Here is a 23,822-nt window from a genome sequence, read left to right on the forward strand (position 1 = left end):
ATCACGGATCGCCAGGTTTGCAGCGAAGCACGCCAACTACTACACTACCGCTCCCCACGCACAGTCTCCACTGCACACACTTACTTCCCCCTTCTCCGCACACACTCACTCTCTCCGCACAGACTCACTCCCCGCTTGCTCTTCCTACTACACACACACACTCACCCTCTCCACTCCTCACACCCACACACACACGACCACTTTCCCTCCACACTCTCCTCGGTAGAAAAACCAAGACTCCCCGTATAGCCTTTCAAAGACTGTTAGGGCAAGTGCTGTTAGCGAGCACCTATGAAGGAACGCACACACGCACACCCTCCTCCTCACACCACACACCCTGCCCATACACTCCCCCGCACTCTCCCCACACACACACACCCACCCCTCCTCCCCACACACACACACCCTTCCCCACTCCCCCATACACACACTCTCCCAACTCTCTCCCCCCACCACCACCGCTCCCCACGTGACCAGGCGCCAACACAGACGCGAGCTTTGTCCTCCCTCTCCCTTCAACCCTTCAACCCCCCCCCCTCGTCTTGGCCGTAGCTCTCCCACTGCTCTCGCTGATTTTCCTCTCTCCCTGCTCTCTCTCCCCCCTCCTCCTCCTCCCTCCCCGTGCACTCTCTCTCCGCTCTCACGGTGGAGCACGTCACTCATTCTGAATCAGAGCCGGGGGGCCCAGGGAGGGAGGAGAGAGCGGGGGATGAGAGAGAGGTTCTCTTATGAGGTTCGGCCACTCTCCTCCTCCACCCACACACGCGAATACATTCACACACAGATACACAACAACAACAACTACTGCAGATTGCCACTCAGTGGCGGTGACGTCACCGCGGCTGTTGTGCCAAGCTAGGTGCACATCGAGGTGCGCACAGACACACAAAGATCGCCCTTATAGCCCAAACAAACGTTTAGAGCAAGTGCTGGGAGCGAGCACCTATTAGTACTGGAACGGTAAACGTGGGGGTGGGTGGTAAGCACCATGCCTGACCGCCTTTGTCTCCCCAGTGGCGATGTTTACACACCGCACCAGGTACTCATTTGAGGCCGAGTCTACCTAGGGGAGGCCGAAGATCGGTTCGTAGCGCAGCGCGCTAACCACCACATTACCGCTCCCCACACAGATAAATACACACATACATAGTTACACACACACGCACATTTAGAAATACGCACACAATCACAAGGACACAGGCGTTCACAAACGATACAGAATCACGTATCCCCCCTCACCGCCCCACAATCCCATCCCCCCCGCCCCCACACCACGTATCCCCAACCATCCCTTTCCACCCCCCACACCACGTATCCCATCATCCCCCCCCCCATATTGGCCCGGGGTCCAAGAAGCAACGACACGAGGCGTTTGCGAACCGACCCCTGTTGAGGGCCCCACGACAGCCTCTTCCCCCCTCCTCCCCCCCCCCCCATGCCTTTCCCTTCTCCCCCCCCCTACATCCCTCCTCCTCCTACTCCTACCCATGCCTCCCCTCCTATCCCCCATCCCGTCTCCCCGCTCTCTCCCAGCCCCACTCCACTCGCTCCCACATCCGTTTACTACTTCCATGCACCCCCCCCCCCCAAAACCCCGCATCTCCATCATCATCCAATGCCGTCACCCATCGTGGATGCACACGGCTCGTCAGTCGGCAATGGCTCACAGTCCACACTGCTCCAGTCTCAATAAGTATTATAATTAAAAAATATATATTCCAAAGTCAGTGAAATCCTGATCAAATGAGCATTGAGGCACCGACGCTCATCTCGCTCCTCTTTACAGCCCTGAGCCAGTGCTGGAAATTCCATATTCCCATGGCGGAGGCGAGTCGACCCAGAGGACACAACAACAGCTTTTGACTTCCCCACACAGTGAGTGCTGCGCGTTTCGTAGACTCTGTAGGGATCATGGGATGGAGTCAACCTCCTCCCCACTCCGGCCCCAAACCGGGATTTGAACCCACGACACGTTCCCATTGCGAGCTGCTTGCTCCACCGCTGGTTCACTTAGGCGGGTACAATCATAACAGGGTCCTTCATCTACCCGGAAAAGTCTCACGGAGTCTCAAGACTCATTTTCAGGAGAGTGCTGCTGCAGAAGTGCTGTTTCGTACACTTGATTTGGAATAAATCCAACGCAAGTTTTATGAGGTGGTGACGCTTGTGGACCCGCACAGATGGATTCAGTAATCCACTGTTGCACTGACATTTCCTGGACAACTCCCAGTCCAATCCTACAACACCTGGTAAACCCCAGGCAGTCTCTCAGCCAATTACGAAGCAGGCTCAAACCTGCTTAGCTTCGAAGATCGTGTCCACTCGCAAAGACACGCAACACGAGGCCAACAACAAGAACACCATCATCCCCAACAACCACCTCCATCACTATCACCATCACATCACCACCACTACCATCACACAAACTAAAATCATCACGATTTGAAGCTTTCGCGAATGCAGGAATCCATACTCGTTGGTTCGTTCGGTAAAGTCACGTAGGTAGAAAATAATACTAGATCACAACGTTTCGATCGCCACATAAGCAACCATCTTCAGGTGGTCTCCCACGATGATCTATTATTTTTATTCTTCTACCTACGTGACTTTACCGAAAGAACCAAAGAGTATAAAATCATCACCTCCACCAACTACCACCTCCATCACTACCATCATTATTGTCACCACCACCTCCCTCACCCACCTCCAACATTCATCTTCACCCCCCAACGTCACGACCATCACCACGACTACGTGTGTAAATCACATGCGAATGAATATATTTACATTCGTAAATGTTATGTTTAAACAAATTATTTGGTGAAGCTGCTGCTGCTGCATTGACAGCGCCGCACAAACATGAATAACAACACAACTCACATTCACCAATAATACTGTGGCGTTAGACAGGAAATATATACATTACTTAATATAATAGCCGACGTTTCAGGCAATGCCCCCTCTTCAACGGCCATTCTTTATACGACGATGGAGCATTGCCCGTCATATTTTTTTATTTTAAGGCCACACACAGCAGCAGCAGCATCATCAGTTGTTATTGAATGGTAGGTGTTGGCCAATGTAGCATGTTGAATGGAACTAACGAGACCAGAAGACAACAACAACAACTAACAAGACTTGAGATCACAACTAAACGAAGCCAAACAAACGGCTCATCGCATGGTGCAGCGCCCGCAACACGCTGGCTCATAACGACGAATCGCATCGCATCGCGTGCGGAACGAGTAGCCACGCGTGCATCACACATGCCTAGTGGGAGCGTCAGCATGGGGACGAAGGGGGGGGGCGAGGTGGAGGGGGGGGGGCTCCTCCCCCCCCACCCAACCCCTCGCTCCCCCGCCCCTCGTGCACTCGCCCCCCTCCCTCACCCCGCCCCCCGGCATGCGAGACTCGAAGAGAACATTAGTTTCCGTGGTGACCAGGCAGCTCGTCTGTGTTTTGTCTGAAAGGGAAGGACGCGCGTGCGGGATGTGGGCGGTGGGATGGGCGGGCGGGGGAGGGGGGGAAGGGGGGAGGGGGTGGGGAGGGGGGGCTATGGGGGGAGGAAGAGGGGGGGGGGGCACCGTCACGCATTCGTGATGTAGGCGCACACACACACACATGGACACACACACACATGGAACCACACACACACATACACCCACACACACACACGGACACACACATGGTCCCACACACATGGACACACACACACATGTACCCACACACACACACGGACACACACATGGTCCCACACACATGGACACACACACACATGTACCCACACACACACACGGACACACACATGGTCCCACACACATGGACACACACACACATGTACCCACACACACACATACACCCACACACACACACGGACACACACATGGTCCCACACACATGGACACACACACACATGTACCCACACACACACATACACCCACACACACACACGGACACACACATGGTCCCACACACATGGACACACACACACATGTACCCACACACACACATACACCCACACACACACACGGACACACACATGGTCCCACACACATGGACACACACACACACATGTACCCACACACACACATACACCCACACACACACACGGACACACACATGGTCCCACACACATGGACACACACACACATGTACCCACACACACACATACACCCACACACACACACGGACACACACATGGTCCCACACACATGGAAACACACACACATGTACCCACACACACACATACACCCACACACACACACGGACACACACATGGTCCCACACACATGGACACACACACACATGTACCCACACACACACATACACCCACACACACACACGGACACACACATGGTCCCACACACATGGACACACACACACATGTACCCACACACACACATACACACACACACACGGACACACACATGGTCCCACACACATGGACACACACACACATGTACCCACACACACACATACACCCACACACACACACGGACACACACATGGTCCCACACACATGGACACACACACACATGTACCCACACACACACATACACCCACACACACACACGGACACACACATGGTCCCACACACATGGACACACACACACATGTACCCACACACACACACACATGGACCCACACACACGATTCGACACAATATATACACATTGTACCATATACAATCATAACACATACACTTAAAACAGAGATATTACACATCACACTATTACTGCCTGGACATTCATGTGCGCGTTGTTAATAACCAATAATATTTTTTAAACAAAAAAAAACACTTTATCACACGAGCACAATTATACAAAGATCCCCCCGTATGGCCTTAACAGATTGTTCGAACATGAGCCTTTTTTTTAGCGAGCACCTATATGAAATGTCGGCACGGCACACGAGGTGTGTGTCGTTAGCCCAGCACCACGCCCGGCTGCCTTTGTCTCCCCAGTGGCGATGTTTACACACTGCACCAGGTACGCATCTGAGGCAGAGGCGATCTACACAGGTATATATACACCCACACACTAAAATATCATTACTCAGTGACGGTGAGGTCACCGCAACGCTTGCGCCAGGCTGTGTGCACACTTTCACAGACAGATGCTTTACAAAAACTAAGATGCCCCGTATAGCCTCAAGATATTGTTGGGACAAGTGCTGTTGGCAAGTCGCACCTATGAAGGCACGGCACACGAAGGGGTGGATCGCCAGCAACACGCCCGGCCGCCTTTGTCTCCCCAATGGCGATGTTTACACACAGCACCCGGTACACACACGCTCATATAGTCACACACTCATCTACACGAGTGCGTGCACGCACACACATTCACGCACTTTTACGCAAAATACCTGCGTTCGTACTCACATTCGCACCCACACACCAACTCCAACACACACTAACACCAGCACACACATCAACGTATACAAGATACGAAAACAGTACACCTGTACATACATAGCACACCAACGCTAATCCAATCACAACCAAGACAATCAGAATCCAGACACAAATCAAGATACAATTACAACCCAGACAATCCAAACACAATCACCACTGACACAAAGCCAGACAAAAACACAACCAGGACGCAACATTAGACACATGCCCAACCCAGAACCCAGACACTCACTCTCAGCACCCAGACACTCAGCCCCCACACACTCAGTACCCAGACAGTCACCACCCAGACACTCACCACCCAGACACTCACCACCCAGACACTCAGCCCCCACACACTCAGCACCCAGACACTCACTCACCACCCAGACACTCGCTCTCACCACCCAGACACTCACCACCCAGACACTCACCACCCAGACACTCTCTCTCAGCACCCAGACACTCAGCCCCCACACACTCACCACCCAGACACTCGCTCTCACCACCCAGACACTCACCACCCAGACACTCACTCTCACCACCCAGACACTCTCTCACACCAAACAGACACTCACCACCCAGACACTCACTCTCACCACCCAGACACTCACTCTCACCACCCAGACACTCACTCTCACCACCCAGACACTCTCTCTCACCACCCAGACACTCACCACCCAGACACTCTCTCTCACCACCCAGACACTCACCACCCAGACACTCTCTCTCACCACCCAGACACTCACTCTCACCACCCAGACACTCACCACTCAGACACTCACCACCCAGACACTCACTCTCACCACCCAGACACTCACTCTCACCACCCAGACACTCACCACCCAGACACTCACTCTCACCACCCAGACACTCACTCTCACCACCTAGACACTCTTTCTCTCACAACCCAGACACTCACCACCCAGACACTCTCTCTCACCACCCAGACACTCACCACCCAGACACTCTCTCTCACCACCCAGACACTCACCACCCAGACACTCTCTCTCTCACCACCCAGACACTCACTCTCACCACCCAGACACTCACTCTCACCACCCAGACACTCTCTCTCTCACCACCCAGACACTCTCTCTCTCACCACCCAGACACTCTCTCTCTCACCACCCAGACACTCTCTCTCTCACCACCCAGACATTCTCTCTCTCACCACCCAGACACTCTCTCTCACCACCCAGACACTCACCACCCAGACACTCACAACCCAGACACTCACAACCTAGACACTCACAACCTAGACACTCACTCACCACCCAGACACTCACCACCCAGACACTCACCACCCAGACACTCACTCACTCTCACCACCCAGACACCCTCTCTCACCACCCAGACACCCTCTCTCACCACCCAGACTCTCTCTCTCACCACCCAGACACTCTCTCTCACCACCCAGACACTCTCTCTCACCACCCAGACACTCTCTCTCACCACCCAGACACTCTCTCTCACCACCCAGACACTCTCTCTCACCACCCAGACACTCTCTCTCACCACCCAGACACTCTCTCTCACCACCCAGACACTCACTCTCACCACCCAGACACTCTCTCAACACCCAGACACTCTCTCTCACCACCCAGACACTCACTCTCACCACCCAGACACTATTTCTCTCACCACCCAGACACTCACTCTCACCACCCAGACACTCACTCTCACCACCCAGACACTCTCACCATCCAGACACTCACTCTCACCACCCAGACACAAACACAACCCAGACAACACAACCCGGGCAACCCATCACCTCTCCCCCCCCACTGCCCAAACTGGAAGTCACCAAAGCCGACGCTAAAATTAGCTTAACCTTAGGCTCACATAGCCCGCTCAGAGACGGCGCAAGTCTAGCTCGTAGTTCCCCCGGCCGGCCCCCCCTCTAGCGAAGCCCACATTGGCACATTCCATTCCCTATTGCCAGATATGGGGCGTCTATCGGCGCCGCGTTCCGGGGGGAGACGCGGAGAGAGGGCCCCAGCCAATGCTGACGGGGTCGATTTGTAGAGACGGAGGCAGTGGGGGGTAGCGGGGTGACCAACAACAACAACCACGGGCACGGGTTCACGGTGCAAGGGTTCACGAGGCAATAGTTTCACGGGGGAAGGGTTCAGCGGGGCAAGGGTTCCATGGGTTGCAGTTCATGCCACGGGGTTTCAGGGGCTGGGGTTTCACGGGGAAATGGTTCATGGGAGGAGGGTTCACGGGCAGGTGTTCACACACGGGTTCGTAGGTCAGGGGTTAATGTAAAAGCCCCGCACACACCTCAATGTGTGATACCCAGTTTTACACACACACACTTACATTGACTAACACCATACGCAAAGACAAATATCCCCCATAAAGCATTTAACTGACTGGTCAAGTGCTGTACGCGAGCACCTATTACGGCTATATAACCAGGCCCAGTCACTCCTGTCTCGCCAAAGATGATTCTTTTACACCGGACCACGTACTCGTTTAAGGCCGAGTAGACATAGGGGAGGGCCTACAAACGGTTTAGATAATCACCATGGAACTTAGCCGTGGTCGAGATTCGAACTCGCCGTACGTAATATACATACACACAATCTTCGCACGCAAACTCGACTACGTACAATCCCTACAGATACACACACACAGGATAATATACAAGTATAACCACACGCCCCCAGTCACGCACACCCCCTATACAAGTGTGTGTGTGTATGGAAGGGCGTGTGTATGCGGGATACGATGTGGGTGATGACGCGAATATGAATGTGTTCCACACCAGGGAATACATAAGGGTTACGGGTGTGTGTGTGTGCGATACACAGGAGGGAGTGTGTGTGTGTGATGCAGGGGGAAGTGTGTGTGTGCTACACAGGGGGAAGTGTGTGTGGCTAAGGGATTAGGTGTGTGTGTGTGTGATGCACGGGGGAGAAGGTGTGTGTTCTACACAGCGGGGAGTGTGTGGCACAGGGATTAGGTGTGTGGGTTTGTGTGGGCGCTGCACGTGGTGTTGGTGTGTGCTTGACACAGAGAGGCTGTGTTCTACACAGAGGTGTGTGTGATGCATGGGGGAGAAGGTGTGTGTCCTACACAGCGGGGAGTGTGTGTGGCACAGGGATTAGGTGCGTGTGTGGGTAGGTGTGTGGGCGCTACACGTGGTGTTGGTGTGTGCTTGACTCAGACAGGCTGTGTTCTACACAGAGAGGTGTGTGATGCACGGGGGAGAAGGTGTGTGTCATATACAGCAGGGAGAGTGTGTGGCACAGGGATTATGTGTGTGTGGGTGTGTGTGCGTGTGTGCGTGCTAACACGGGGGGGGGCGGGAGAGGAGGGCTGTGCGAGAGCCAAACCAGGACACGCTCACCCCGCGCGCGCAAGTCCGCTCGGCATTTTTTACTCGAAAACAGCGGCTCCCACTCACGTGACCCAGCACATTCCAATTACACAGCCCCCCCCTCCTCCTCCACACGGCTCATCTCCCCCACCACCAGCACCACCACCACCACACACCCCCTGCACCTCCCCCACATCTCTGTGCTCCCCCCCCTTATCCCGGGCCCCACGCCGCTCATCCACCCACCACGCTTCCCTCCCCTCGCAGCCTCCATCCACCACCCCCCATTCCTCCCCCTCATCCAGGCCCCACACAGAGCTTCTGCTGCTGCTGCCCCCCCCCGGCATGAATCCCCCGTCCCCGCCCCGTGACCTTGGGAGCCACAGACCCCCCCCCGCCAGCGCCGCCACCGCTACCCCCCCTCGCCACCCCTAGTCGGCACATCGGGTCCATAAAACGGGAGACAGATAAGAGCGGGGGGAGAGAGGCGCGTAAACAGGGTCGCGTGGGGACGTGGACGCATCGACACCTCGTCGTCATCCGCACCTCGTCACCATGGCACCACCATCATCATCATCGACATCATCACATCATCGCCACAACCATCAACCTCATCATCATCATCGCCACAACCATCAACCTCGTCATCATCATCGCCACAACCATCAACCTCGTCATCATCATAATCGTCATCACCATCAACCTCGTCGTCATCATCATCATCATCGCCACAACCATCAACCTCGTCATCATCATCATCGCCACAACCATCAACCTCGTCATCATCATCATCGCCACAACCATCAACCTCGTCATCATCGCCACAACCATCAACCTCGTCGTCATCATCATCGTCATCACCATCAACCTCGTCATCATCACATCATCGCCACAACCATCAATCGCATCATCACATCGCCACAACCATTAACCTCGTCATCACCATCAACCTCGTCGTCATCATCACCATCATCATCACCATCATCATCACCACAACCATCAACCTCGTCATCATCATCATCACCACAACCATCAACCTCGTCATCATCACCATCGCCACAACCATCAACCTCATCATCATCACATCATCGCCACAACCATTAACCTCGTCATCATCATCATCACGATCAGCATCACCACCAACTCACCTCGTCAGCATCACCACCCGTGACCACCTCACCTCGTCAGCACCGCGACAAACGCAGAGTCACCCACACGCATCATCTTCACGAGCACACCTCATCACTCAAAGCCCTCGTCACCACTACCCCACACTCTCACCTCGTCACTCAAAGCCCTGGTCACCACTACCCCACTCACTCACCTCATCACTCATAGCCCTGGTCACCACTACCCACCCCACTCACTCACCTCATCACTCATAGCCCTGGTCACCACTACCCCACACTCTCACCTCGTCACCACTACCCCACACACCCACCTCCTCACTCATAGCCCTCGTCACCACTACCCCACTCACTCACCTCGTCACTCATAGCCCTGGTCACCACTACCCCACTCACTCACCTCGTCACCACTACCCCACTCACTCACCTCCTCACTCATAGCCCTCGTCACCACTACCCCACACACTCACCTCGTCACTCATAGCCATCGTCACCACTACCCCACTCACTCACCTCGTCACCACTACCCCCCACACTCACCTCGTCACCACTACCCCACTCACTCACCTCGTCACCACTACCCCCCACTCTCACCTCGTCACTCATAGCCCTCGTCACCACTACCCCACTCACTCACCTCGTCACCACTACCCCACACACTCACCTCGTCACCACTACCCCACACTCTCACCTCGTCACTCATAACCCTCGTCACCACTACCCCACTCACTCACCTCGTCACCACTACCCCACTCACTCACCTCGTCACCACTACCCCCCACACTCACCTCGTCACTCATAGCCCTCGTCACCACTACCCCACTCACTCACCTCGTCACCACTACCCCACTCACCTCGTCACCACTACCCCACACTATCACCTCGTCACCACTACCCCACTCACTCACCTCGTCACCACTACCCCACTCACTCACCTCATCACCACTACCCCACTCACTCACCTCGTCACCACTACCCCACACTCACCTCGTCACCACTACCCCACTCACTCACCTCGTCACCACTACCCCACTCACTCACCTCGTCACCACTACCCCACACTCACCTCGTCACCACTACCCTACACTCACCTCGTCACCACTACCCCACTCACTCACCTCGTCACCACTACCCCACTCACTCACCTCGTCACCACTACCCCACTCACTCACCTCATCACCACTACCCCACTCACTCACCTCGTCACCACTACCCCACTCACTCACATCGTCACCACTACCCCACACTCACCTCGTCACCACTACCCCACTCACTCACCTCGTCGCCACTACCCCACACTCACCTCGTCACCACTACCCCACTCACTCACCTCGTCACCACTACCCCACACTCACCTCGTCACCACTACCCCACTCACTCACCTCGTCACCACTACCCCACTCACTCACCTCGTCACCACTACCCCACTCACTCACCTCGTCACCACTACCCCACACTCACCTCGTCACCACTACCCCACTCACTCACCTCGTCACCACTACCCCACTCACTCACCTCGTCGCCACTACCCCACTCACTCACCTCGTCGCCACTACCCCACACTCACCTCGTCACCACTACCCCACACTCACCTCGTCACCACTACCCCACTCACTCACCTCGTCGCCACTACCCCACTCACTCACCTCGTCGCCACTACCCCACTCACTCACCTCGTCGCCACAAACGCATGCGGGGCGGGGGGGTCAGTGGCATGAAAAACAAAAGCAGCGGAGGGGCGTAAACAGCCCCCACCCCCCACCCCCCACAGCCCCGCCCCTCGGCGGGACAGAGACACGCGGTGACCTCCCCCCGCCCCTCGGGACGCGACTCAGATCCTCGAGCGCAAAACATGACACACACACACGCGTGTATGTGTATATATAAATATATATACACATACACGTGTGTGTATGTATATATATACACGTGTGTATGTATATAAATATACATATACACACACACGTGTACACGTGTGTGTGTATATGAATATACAAACACACTCCCTTACTAGCACAAAGCCAAAGATCCGCCGTGTAGCCTTAACAGACTGTAGGGGCAAGTGTTGTTAGCGAGCACCTATGAAGGCCTGCACGACACACGAGGAGGTGGGTGGCCAACACCACGCCCGGCCACCTTTGTCTTCCCAATGCTGATGTTTACACACCGCACCACATCACTCGGCACCAACAAAATAGCAAGGGGGGTGGGTCTGGGATGCGGGAGCTGAGATCTTGACGGGGAATTAAGGCAGACACACCGAGCACCGGCGACTTTCATTATCCCCATATAATGTGGCTGGCGGGAGGGAGGGAGGGTGAGTGTCCAGTGTGCGTGGGGAGGGGGGGGTCGTGGTGTGTGGGTAGTGGCACTGCGTTATCAACCAGGCCGGCCACGCGAGTTTGATTCCCTGCCACGGCGAACAACGTGTTAGCCAAAGACAAAGATCCCCAGTATAGCCTTCGCAGACTGTAGGGGCAAGTGCTGTTAGCGAGCACCTATGAAGGCCGGAACAGTACACGAGGGGGTGGGTGGCCAGCACCACGCCCGACCGCCTTTGTCTCTCCAGTGGCGATGTTTTGTGACACAGATACTCATTTGAGGCCGAGTAGACCTAGGGGATGAGGCCCTGGACCGGTTCAGATAATCGTCATCCGTGTTGGCTGTGAGTGGGAATCGAACCCGGCGGCCCGGGTTCATAGCGCAGCGCGCTAACACTACCGCTCCCCACACACACCGACACACACGGACACGCACGTGTCCTCTACGCGCTCACCCACTCACTGTCCGCCCTGAAAATCGAGTTTAATGAATGGAGGCTCCGGGGAGAACCCACCGCTTCCGTCACCCCCCCCACCCACACAGCACGCCCAACCCCGCCCCCCTCCCCCTCAAGACCCCGGTCCCTCCCAGCCCAGACGCCCCCCCCCCCAGCCCGGGGGAATGAAGGTGAGTGAGGTGGGGGGAGTGAGGTGGGGGGGAGGTGGGGGGAGTGAGGTGGGGGGAGGTGGGGGGGTGAGATGGGGGGAAGGGTGGGGGGAGGGGCGGATTTGCGCGAGGCGAGACTGCGTGGGCGGACGGAGACAGCGGCACCTCGCATGCCCTCCCCTGGCGCCCTGCCCGCGTCTCGCCTGTCCCATCTCGTCTGTCTGTCCTGCCTGTGTCCTGTCTGCCTGCCTGTCTGTGTCCTGTCTAGCCTGTCCGTCTGTCTGCTTCCGTGTCTGTCTGTCTGCCTGTCTGTCCTGTCTGTCTGTTTGCCTGTCTGTTTGCCCGTGTCCTGTCTGTCTGCTTCCCTGCCCTGTCTGCCCGTCTGCCTGTCTGTCTGTGTGTCTGTCTGTCTGTCTGCCTGTCTGTCTGTGTGTCTGCCTGTGTGTCTGTCTGTGTGTCTGTCTGCCCGTCTGTGGGGCGTCTGTTTGCCCGTCTGTCTGCCCGTCTGTCTGCCTGTGTCTGCCTGTCTGTCTGCCCGTGTCCTGTCTGCCTGTCTGCGGGGTTTGTCCTTTAGTCTGTCCTGGGGGTGAGCGCGCTGCGCTACGGAGTCCCGAGTCCCGCTCCCTGCCGACAACAGTAGCTGTGATGTTTAGCCGGTCCCCCCTAGGTCGGCTCAGCCTCAAATGAGTACCCCGGTGCGATGGGTGAACCTCGTCACTGGGGGTGACAAAGGCGGCCGGGCGTGGTGCTGGCCACCCACCCACCCCCCCTCGTGTGCCGTGCCGGCCTTCATAGCTGCTCGCCCCATCAGTCTTTACAGGCTATGGGGGGGGGGTGGTGAATCTTTGTCTTGTGTGCGTCTGTGTTGGAGCACCTCGCTGCGAACCCGGCCACCCGAGTTCATCCCCTAGGTCGATTCAGCCTCAAATGAGTACCTGGCGCGGTGTGTAAACAGCAGCATTTGGGAAGACAAAGGCGGCCGGGCGTAGGTGCTGGCCATCCACCCCCTCGTGTGCCATACACCGTGTATAGATGAGGGGGTATTTTTATGTTTGTGTGCGCCTGCCTTAATTTGTGTCCGTTCTTCTACGTATTTATGTCTGACCGAGTTTGTATGCCGACGTCTGATGGCGAGGGATGACGACGGTGATGGCGAGTGATGATGTTGGTTGGTGATGGTCAGGGATGTTGGTGAGGGACGATGTTGGTGATGGTGAGGGGGGAGGGGCGATGTTGGTGATGGCGAGGGGGGAGGGGGGATGTTGGTGATGGGGGAGGGGTGATGTTGGTGATGGTGAGGGGGGAGGGGCGATGTTGGTGATGGTGAGGGGGGAGGGGCGATGTTGGTGATGGCGAGGGGGGAGGGGGGATGTTGGTGATGGGGGAGGGGCGATGTTGGTGATGGCGAGGGGGGATGTTGGTGATGGGGGAGGGGCGATGGGGGAGATGGTGAGGGGGGAGGGGCGATGTTGGTGATGGTGAGGGGGGAGGGGCGATGTTGGTGATGGCGAGGGGGGAGGGGGAATGTTGGTGATGGCGAGGGGGGGAGGGGGGATGTTGGTGATGGGGGAGGGGCGATGTTGGTGATGGCGAGGGGGGATGTTGGTGATGGGGGAGGGATGATGTTGGTGATGGTGAGGGGGGAGGGGCGATGTTGGTGATGGCGAGGGGGGAGGGGGGATGTTTGTGATGGGGGAGGGGCGATGTTGGTGAGGGGGGAGGGGCGATGTTGGTGATGATGAAGGGGCAGGGGCGATGTTGGTGATGGTGAGGGGGGTGAGAGGGGAGGGGCGATGTTGGTGATGGTGAGGGGGGTGAGGGGGGAGGGGCGATGTTGGTGAGGGGCGATGTTGGTGAGGGGGGTGAGGGGGGAGGGGCGATGTTGGTGAGGGGCGATGTTGGTGATGGTGAGGGGGGTGAGAGGGGAAGGGCGATGTTGGTGATGGTGAAGGGGGAGGGGCGATGTTGGTGATGGTGAGGGGGGTGAGAGGGGAGGGGCGATGTTGGTGATGGTGAAGGGGAGGGCGATGTTGGTGATGGTGAGGGGCGATGTTGGTGATGGTGGGGGAGGGGCGATGTTGGTGAGGGGGGTGAGGGGGGAGGGGCGATGGGGGTGAGGGGGGTGAGGGGGGAGGGGCGATGTTGGTGAGGGGGGTGAGGGGGGAGGGGCGATGTTGGTGAGGGGGGTGAGGGGGGAGGGGCGATGTTGGTGAGGGGGCAGGGGCGATGTTGGTGAGGGGGGTGAGGGGAGGGGCGATGATGGTGAGGGGGGTGAGGGGGGAGGGGCGATGTTGGTGAGGGGGGTGAGAGGGGAGGGGCGATGTTGGTGAGGGGGGAGGGACGATGTTGGTGAGGGGGGTGAGGGGGGAGGGGCGATGTTGGTGAGGGGGGGTGAGGGGGGAGGGGCGATGATGGTGAGGGGGGTGAGGGGGGAGGGGCGATGTTGGTGAGAGGGGAGGGGCGATGTTGGTGAGGGGGGTGAGGGGGGAGGGGCGATGATGGTGAGGGGGGTGAGGGGGGAGGGGCGATGTTGGTGAGAGGGGAGGGGCGATGTTGGTGAGGGGGGTGAGGGGCGATGTTGGTGAGGGGGGTGAGGGGGGAGGGGCGATGTTGGTGAGGGGGGTGAGGGGCGATGTTGGTGAGGGGGGTGAGGGGGGAGGGGCGATGTTGGTGAGGGGGGTGAGGGGCGATGATGGTGAGGGGGGTGAGGGGCGATGTTGGTGAGAGGGGAGGGGCGATGTTGGTGAGGGGGGGGAGGGGCGATGTTGGTGAGGGGGGGTGAGGGGCGATGTTGGTGAGGGGGGTGAGGGGGGAGGGGCGATGTTGGTGAGGGGGTGAGGGGCGATGTTGGTGATGGTGAAGGGGGAGGGGCGATGTTGGTGATGGTGAGGGGGGGGTGAGAGGGGAGGGGCGATGTTGGTGATGGTGAAGGGGGAGGGGCGATGTTGGTGATGGTGAGGGGGGAGGGGCGATGTTGGTGAGGGGGGTGAGGGGCGATGGGGGTGAGGGGGGTGAGGGGGGGAGGGGCGATGTTGGTGAGGGGGGTGAGGGGGGAGGGGCGATGTTGGTGAGGGGGGTGAGGGGGGAGGGGCGATGTTGGTGAGGGGGGTGAGGGGGGAGGGGCGATGTTGGTGAGGGGGGTGAGGGGCGATGATGGTGAGGGGGGTGAGGGGGGATGTTGGTGAGAGGGGAGGGGCGATGTTGGTGAGGGGGGTGAGGGGGGAGGGGCGATGTTGGTGAGGGGGGTGAGGGGCGATGTTGGTGAGGGGGGTGAGGGGGAGGGGCGATGTTGGTGAGGGGGTGTGAGGGGGGAGGGGCGATGTTGGTGAGGGGGGTGAGGGGGGAGGGGCGATGTTGGTGAGGGGGGTGAGGGGGGAGGGGCGATGTTGGTGAGGGGGGTGAGGGGGGAGGGGCGATGTTGGTGAGGGGGGTGAGGGGGGAGGGGCGATGTTGGTGAGGGGGGTGAGGGGGGAGGGGCTCTGCGCTGGGAGTCGCGGCGCGGGAAATGGCGGCTCCGCGCGGCAAAATGGATGGAGACGCGGGGAGAGCGGAGCTCGGAGACACGACACAGACACCTCTCTCACACAGACACACACATAGACAGTCTCACACATAGACACAGACACCTCTCACACACATAGACAGTCTCACACGTAGACACAGACATAGACACTTCTATCTCTTACATAGACAGACACCTCTATCTCTTACAGACACAGACATAGACACACATATAGACAGTATCACACATAGACAGTGACACGTATATCTCTTACATAGACACAGTCTCACACATAGACAGTCTCACACACAGACAGTCTCACGCATAGACAGTGACACGTATATCTCTTACATAGACACAGACAGACTCACACATAGACATATACACTTATATCTCTTACATAGACACTTCTCTTACATAGACAGTCTCACACATAGACACTTCTCTTACATAGACACAGACACTTCTATCTCTTACATAGATAGTTTCACACAGCGACACGTCTCGTACAGAAACAAGACTCAGGCACACGACCCAGACACATCTAACACAAGTCTCACATTCGGACAAGATCCACACATACAAGACAGAGACACACGCAAAGTGACAGCTCGGATATAGACAATGTTACAGATACTTCTCTAACACGTCTAGTTAACAAGACCTCCGATACAGACACAGACCTCACACAGACCCATACAGATGCCTGCCATGCACCACTCTTCTTCCACAAAGACTTACACGTAGACATCGATGACATCTGCTGAGACACGTACCAGACATGATACACAGAAACATACAAACACATTACTACACACACATGTTTACAAAGAACTCAGAAACACACCGGTACACATTATTTGACACAAAGATCCCCCAGACAGCCTTAACAGACTGTAGGGGCAAGTGCTGTTAGCAAGAATGGTACACGAGGGGGTGGGTGGCCAGCACCACGCCCGACCGCCTTTGTCTCCCTAGTGGCGATGTTTACACACCGCACCAGGTACTCATTTGAGGCTGAGTAGACCTAGGGGAGGCCCAGGACAGGTTCAGATAATCGTCACTGGTGTTGACCGTGAGCGGGAATCGAACTCGTACAATACCGCTCCCCACAAGGGTGCACACACACGTGTGTAAACACACACACACACACGTGTGTAAACATACACACGTTCACACACAACAATCTTGCCTTGAGGCTAAGGGTATCTGGCAGAAAAATCACCGTCTCAGAAACTCTGATAGGGTGGTGAGTGGTGAGGAGTGGAATAGTGCAGGAAGGAACGCGGGATGTACACAGGAGAGGGACGATGGTGAGGTGTGGGATGGTGAGGTTGTGTGGGATGGTGAGTGGTGGGGAGTGGAATAGTGGAATGTACAGAGGAGGAGGTGTGATGGTGAGGTTGTGTGGGATGGTGAGGTTGTGTGGGATGGTGAGTGGTGGGGAGTGGAATAGTGGGATGTACACAGAAGAGGGGGGGGGGGAGGCGATGGTGAGGTTGTGTGGGATGGTGAGGTTGTGTGGGATGGTGAGGTTGCGTGGGATGGTGAGGTTGCGTGGGATGGTGAGGTTGCGTGGGATGGTGAGGTTGCGTGGGATGGTGAGGTTGCGTGGGATGGTGAGGTTGCGTGGGATGGTGAGGTTGCGTGGGATGGTGAGGTTGCGTGGGATGGTGAGGTTGCGTGGGATGGTGAGGTTGCGTGGGATGGTGAGGTTGTGTGGGATGGTGAGGTTGTGTGGGATGGTGAGGTTGCGTGGGATGGTGAGGTTGCGTGGGATGGTGAGGTTGCGTGGGATGGTGAGGTTGCGTGGGATGGTGAGGTTGCGTGGGATGGTGAGGTTGGTGGGATGGTGAGGTTGCGTGGGATGGTGAGGTTGCGTGGGATGGTGAGGTTGCGTGGGATGGTGAGGTTGCGTGGGATGGTGAGGTGGTGGGATGGTGAGGTGTGGGATGGTGAGGTTGTGTGGGATGGTGAGGTTGTGTGGGATGGTGAGGTTGTGTGGGATGGTGAGGTTGCGTGGGATGGTGAGGTTGCGTGGGATGGTGAGGTTGGTGGGATGGTGAGGTTGCGTGGGATGGTGAGGTTGCGTGGGATGGTGATGGTTGCGTGGGATGGTGAGGTTGCGTGGGATGGTGAGGTTGCGTGGGATGGTGAGGTGTGGATGGTGAGGTTGCGTGGGATGGTGAGGTTGGTGGGATGGTGAGGTTGCGTGGGATGGTGAGGTTGCGTGGGATGGTGAGGTTGGTGGGATGGTGAGGTTTGCGTGGGATGGTGAGGTGTGGGATGGTGAGGTGCGTGGGATGGTGAGGTGCATGGGATGGTGAGGTGGTGGGATGGTGAGGTGCGTGGGATGGTGAGGTGTGGGATGGTGAGGTTGCGTGGGATGGTGAGGTTGGTGGGATGGTGAGGTTGGTGGGATGGTGAGGTGGTGGGCTGGTGAGGTGCGTGCGATGGTGAGGTTGCGTGGGATGGTGAGGTTGCGTGGGATGGTGAGGTTGCGTGGGATGGTGAGGTTGCGTGGGATGGTGAGGTTGCGTGGGATGGTGAGGTTGCGTGGGATGGTGAGGTTGCATGGGATGGTGAGGTTGCATGGGATGGTGAGGTGTGGGATGGTGAGGTTGCGTGGGATGGTGAGGTGTGGGATGGTGAGGTTGCGTGGGATGGTGAGGTTGCGTGGGATGGTGAGGTGTGGGATGGTGAGGTTGCGTGGGATGGTGAGGTTGCGTGGGATGGTGAGGTTGCGTGGGATGGTGAGGTTGCGTGGGATGGTGAGGTTGCGTGGGATGGTGAGGTTGCGTGGGATGGTGAGGTGTGGGATGGTGAGGTTGCGTGGGATGGTGAGGTTGCGTGGGATGGTGAGGTTGCGTGGGATGGTGAGGTTGTGTGGGATGGTGAGGTTGCGTGGGATGGTGAGGTTGCGTGGGATGGTGAGGTTGCGTGGGATGGTGAGGTTGCGTGGGATGGTGAGGTTGCGTGGGATGGTGAGGTTGCGTGGGATGGTGAGGTTGCGTGGGATGGTGAGCGGTGTGTGAAGAGCGGTGTGTGAAGGGCGATGAGATAGCAAGAGGCGGCGAGTGATGATGGGGGAGGATATGGGATGTTGAGTATGGGGTGGTGGGTCGAGGAGAGGGTGAGGTGATGGTGTGTGCGGTGGTGAGGCGAGGAGGAGCAGAGCCCACTTCCTCCACATGGAACTTTCCCAGAATTCTTTGCTCTCGAGCGGAAAGGCCGCGTCTTGAGTTCCCTTCCCCCAGACAATGACCGGACGGCGCGAGCTCACGCCCAGTTACACTCACACACACATATATATACACACACACACAGTATACAGACACATACATACACACAGACACACATATACACACACACACACACAGACACACACACATACACACACATATATATACAGAGACACACACAGACACACACACAGACACAGTTACACTCACACACAGACACACATACACAGCCACACACACACACACAGTTACACTCACACACACATATACACACACACAGACACACACAGTACACAGACACACAGACATACACACACACAGACACACACACACAGTATACAGACACATACATACACACAGACACACAGTTACACTCACACAGATACAAATACACACAAAGGCTGTTGGGGAAAGTGCTGTTAGCGAGATACACACAAGGGTATAACACACACACAAACTACCCTCCCAGCCCGAGCTGCCAGGCCCACGGGTTGGTGCCGTGGCGAGCGGTGAGAGGTGACCCGGACCACGAATTCCACCGCCAAGGCAGAGAGAGACACCTGGAGCCAGTTAGAGCGAACCCTGCCTGCCTGCCCGCCCAGCACCCACACTCACTCTGACACTCATATACACTAACATACACTAACATGCACTAACATGCACTAACATACATTCACACACCAACAAGACAAAGATCCCCCGTGTTGCCTTAACAGATGTTTGGGGCAAGTGCTGTTAGCGAGCACCTATGAAAGATGGCACGGTGGCCACTCGAGGGGGTGAGTGGCCAGCACCACGCCCGGTCGCCTTTGTCTCCCCGAGTGGCGATGTTTACACACCGCACCAGGTACTCATTTGAGGCCGAGTCGACCTAGAAAGCCCAGGACCGGTTCGGATAATCGTCACTGGTGGCCTGAGCGGAAAATGAATTATAGTCGCCGGGTTTGAACCACTGCTCCCCACTCACATACACCGACTCGCACACAGACTTCCACATATGCAGCACAGGCCGTGCTCTTACCAACACCGACAACTACTAAGTAGCGATGACGTCCCCACTCGTCTCGTGCCAGCCTAGGTGCACCTTGAAGTCAAGTGAAGTGTCGAAGGCTCGCTGACAGCAGGTCACGGGGGCAGACTCCGCACACAACACTCGCATGCACACCCACCACCCACCCACCCATCACACTCAGACCCCCATCCCCCTACCCCAACTCATCCTCAATCAATTCCTCCCCAACTCAAACGCGATTCTAATACACAAGCGTGTCTGCTGGCGGGTGGGTGGCGGTAAGTGTATGCTGTGCATACATTTACCCCATACAAAAAAACCCCACAACGTAATTATTCGCGTCGTTGTGGAGAAAAAAGGTGAGCAAAAATTAAGCAGGCGAATACACGGGCCCATTCATAAATCTCTCATTTTGTTACGCAATTTACAATTACGTGTCGAACTACGATGGCCCATATCTTACAAGCAGGAGGGTCCTTTGCCCATTGCATCCGGCAGCTTAACAGCATCGATTCAAAAGCAAGCCATGACTACTGATGAGAAACTGAGAGTCGAAAAAAATACGTGCAGAGTTTTTCTCTGTATCGGGGATCAATGCGGCTGCTAAAACGACGTACTCCCAGAAGGCCGTGGGACCGTTGGCTTGCACTAACAAAAACCCCAATTATTTTAGTTTTCCATGCAGAGACGGGACATATGGATAAGTATAGTCTGCATATCTATTTTGCGAATTCGCCCCAAACGCTGTGACAGGAATAGATGAACACAGATAAAGTTTCCAAAGATCTCCCATATAGCCTTATCACTCTTGGGGGGCAAGTGCTGTTAGAAAACATCTGTTAAGGACCCGCACGGCACACGAGAGGGAGGGTGGGTGGACAGCACCACGCCCGACCGCCTTTGTCTCCCTAGTGGCGATGTTTACACACCGCACCAGGTACTCATTTGAGGCTGAGTCGACCTATGGGAGGCCCAGGAACGGTTCAGATAATCGTCACCGGTGTTGGCCGTGAGCGGGTATCGAACCTTAGTGGCCAGGTTCGCAGGGCAGCGCGCTAGCCGCTACACCACCGCTCCCACATATCGCCACTGGGGAGACAAAGGCGGCCGGGCGTGGTGTTGGCTACCCACCCCACTTCGTGTGCTGTGCCGGCCTTCATAGATGCTCGCTAACAGCACTCACCCCAACAGTCTGTTCAAGTTATACTGGGGGATCTTTGTCTTTGTATACAGTCCATGCACCCACAGACAGACACAAAAAAACTCACCCAAACACAGACAATACCACACTCGCAAACACACGCGCGCAGATCTACTCGCCCAAAACACAGACAGATATACTCCACACTCAACCCAAACAGATCGTCAGATACACACACACAATACAGATACATACCAAGAGAAACCCACACACAGAATGCCTGTCCCCCCCCCCACCACCGCCACCCGTAACCCGACTCCGCCGTGTTTTGGCTTCACGGGAGTTTTTTCGGTCGCAGAGTTGTGAGCCCCCCACGGACACACACACACCTCGCCGCCTCGACCCTCACACCTGGGCACTCCTCACACCTGGGCAGTGTCGCGCCCTCACACACACGCACATCTTGGGGGGGTGTGGGGGGGGACCTCTGTACCCCCCCCAGCACCCCACTCCCATCTGCACGTCCGCTCCCGCCCTCGCTCAGCCTCTTTTGATGTCGTGGCGTGGTTTTATCACTGAACTCCCCCCCCCCACCACACCGCCACTACTCTCCACACGTCTCTCCCACCCCCCCTCCACTCACCCCATCCTTCCCACAAATTTGCGTTCTAACCTTTTGTGACCCCTTTAAAAGGGACCCCGTCCTGACCCCGGGGACGCACAATAAAGGGGCAGGAGAGGGGGCGGGGGTGAGGGTGGTGGGGGGGAGAAGTGCTCACCCCGCCCCGTGGCTCATTCTGAAGTACCTCGAGCACAAGGGAGAGGAGTGGGGGGGGGGGCAATAGGCCCCCCTCAACCACTAAACAGCGGCTCACAGATAGGGACCCTTTCGCACAGCCAGCCACAACATCTCTCGGTCGTACGGGGGTCCACTTTGTACCCCGATAGGCTCCCCCTCGCCCAAGGAATGCCCGGCTCTTCCCCCCTCCACCACCGCGTGTTAACACAGGAAGGGGGCGATTTAAAAGTGAATCTGACTGGCGACCATCGCAAGGCCAACGAGCAGGGAGAGTAAGAGCGGGGGGGGGGGGGGGGTGGTGGGGTTGGGTGGTACCTACAGAGGTCGGTAACGCGTGGAGGTAACCAGGGAAGTTACCCTGGGGGCTGCAGGTAACGCGAGAAAGTAACGCTAAGAATGTAACGTGGGGGGGGGGGGGGTGGGGTAACGCCGGGGTGAGTGAGTGAGTGAGGCTGCTTGTGGGACTTTTGAGTGAAGGGAAATGGCCGCACCCCCCGTCTGCATCTGTTCCCTGAATACGGGGCGTGAAGTCTCCATCATTTATTTCACGAGACAGGCGGGGGGGGCGTGAGGGGTACGGGGGTCTGGGTCTGAGAACTGACAGCCGCTCGACCCCCCAACCCACCCACCACCACCACCCCCATCACCCCTACCCCCATCACAACCTCCACCACCACCACCCCCATCACCACCACCACCCCCATCACCACCACCCACCATCACCACCTCCATCACAACCTCCACCACCCCCATCACAACCACCCCCACCCCCCCAACCCCCATCACCACCCCCCCCAACCCCCATCACCACCCCCACCACCACCCCATCACCCAACAAAGACAAAGATTGACCCCCCCCACCACCACCACCCCACCTCCCGTGTCGTCTTTAACAGGTTGTTCGCTGTTAGCGAGCACCTATGAAGGCCAACACGGCACACGACGCAGGGGTGGGGGGTGGCTTGGCACCGACGCCCGCCTTTGTCTCCCCAGTGGCGATGTTTTGTGCACGCCTCGGCGGCGGCAGCAGCAGGAACTCATTTAAGGCTGTCGACCTCGTGGGGGGTGGGGGGGGGAGGAGGCCCAGGAACGTCTCAAATACTCTACTGGGCACTGTGTTTTGTCTTGAGTGGGAATTCAACTCGGGGCACAAGGATCAGTGCAATACGCTAACCGGTATGTGTGTGTGTATATGTGCTACGCTCACAACAACGAGCGCCGGGGTGGATAAACCGCATCAAAGTGGCACAGCGGGCAGAACATGTTATGCATCTGCCAGCCATCGCCGGTCAATCAACGCATACCACACCTGGGGTCTGTGCCGTGACTTCCTGCCAGCCACGATCCCTCC

At 56.9% G+C, this 23,822-nt stretch overlaps 1 protein-coding gene across 1 annotated transcript in view; it reads right to left on the minus strand.

Moving 5' to 3' along the window:
• LOC133351275 (ski oncogene-like) overlaps positions 1-23,822 on the minus strand; it is a 42,062-nt gene that overhangs the window by 6,233 nt on the left and 12,007 nt on the right. The window contains exon 5 of the mRNA XM_061566376.1: positions 3,390-3,463. Coding sequence (XP_061422360.1) covers positions 3,390-3,463 — 74 coding nt within the window. The remainder of the gene's footprint in view (positions 1-3,389; positions 3,464-23,822) is intronic.

This window comes from Lethenteron reissneri, chromosome 36 (genome assembly GCF_015708825.2).
Source record: "Lethenteron reissneri isolate LAM-NWPU_2019-01 chromosome 36, ASM1570882v1, whole genome shotgun sequence".
NCBI lineage: Eukaryota > Metazoa > Chordata > Hyperoartia > Petromyzontiformes > Petromyzontidae > Lethenteron > Lethenteron reissneri.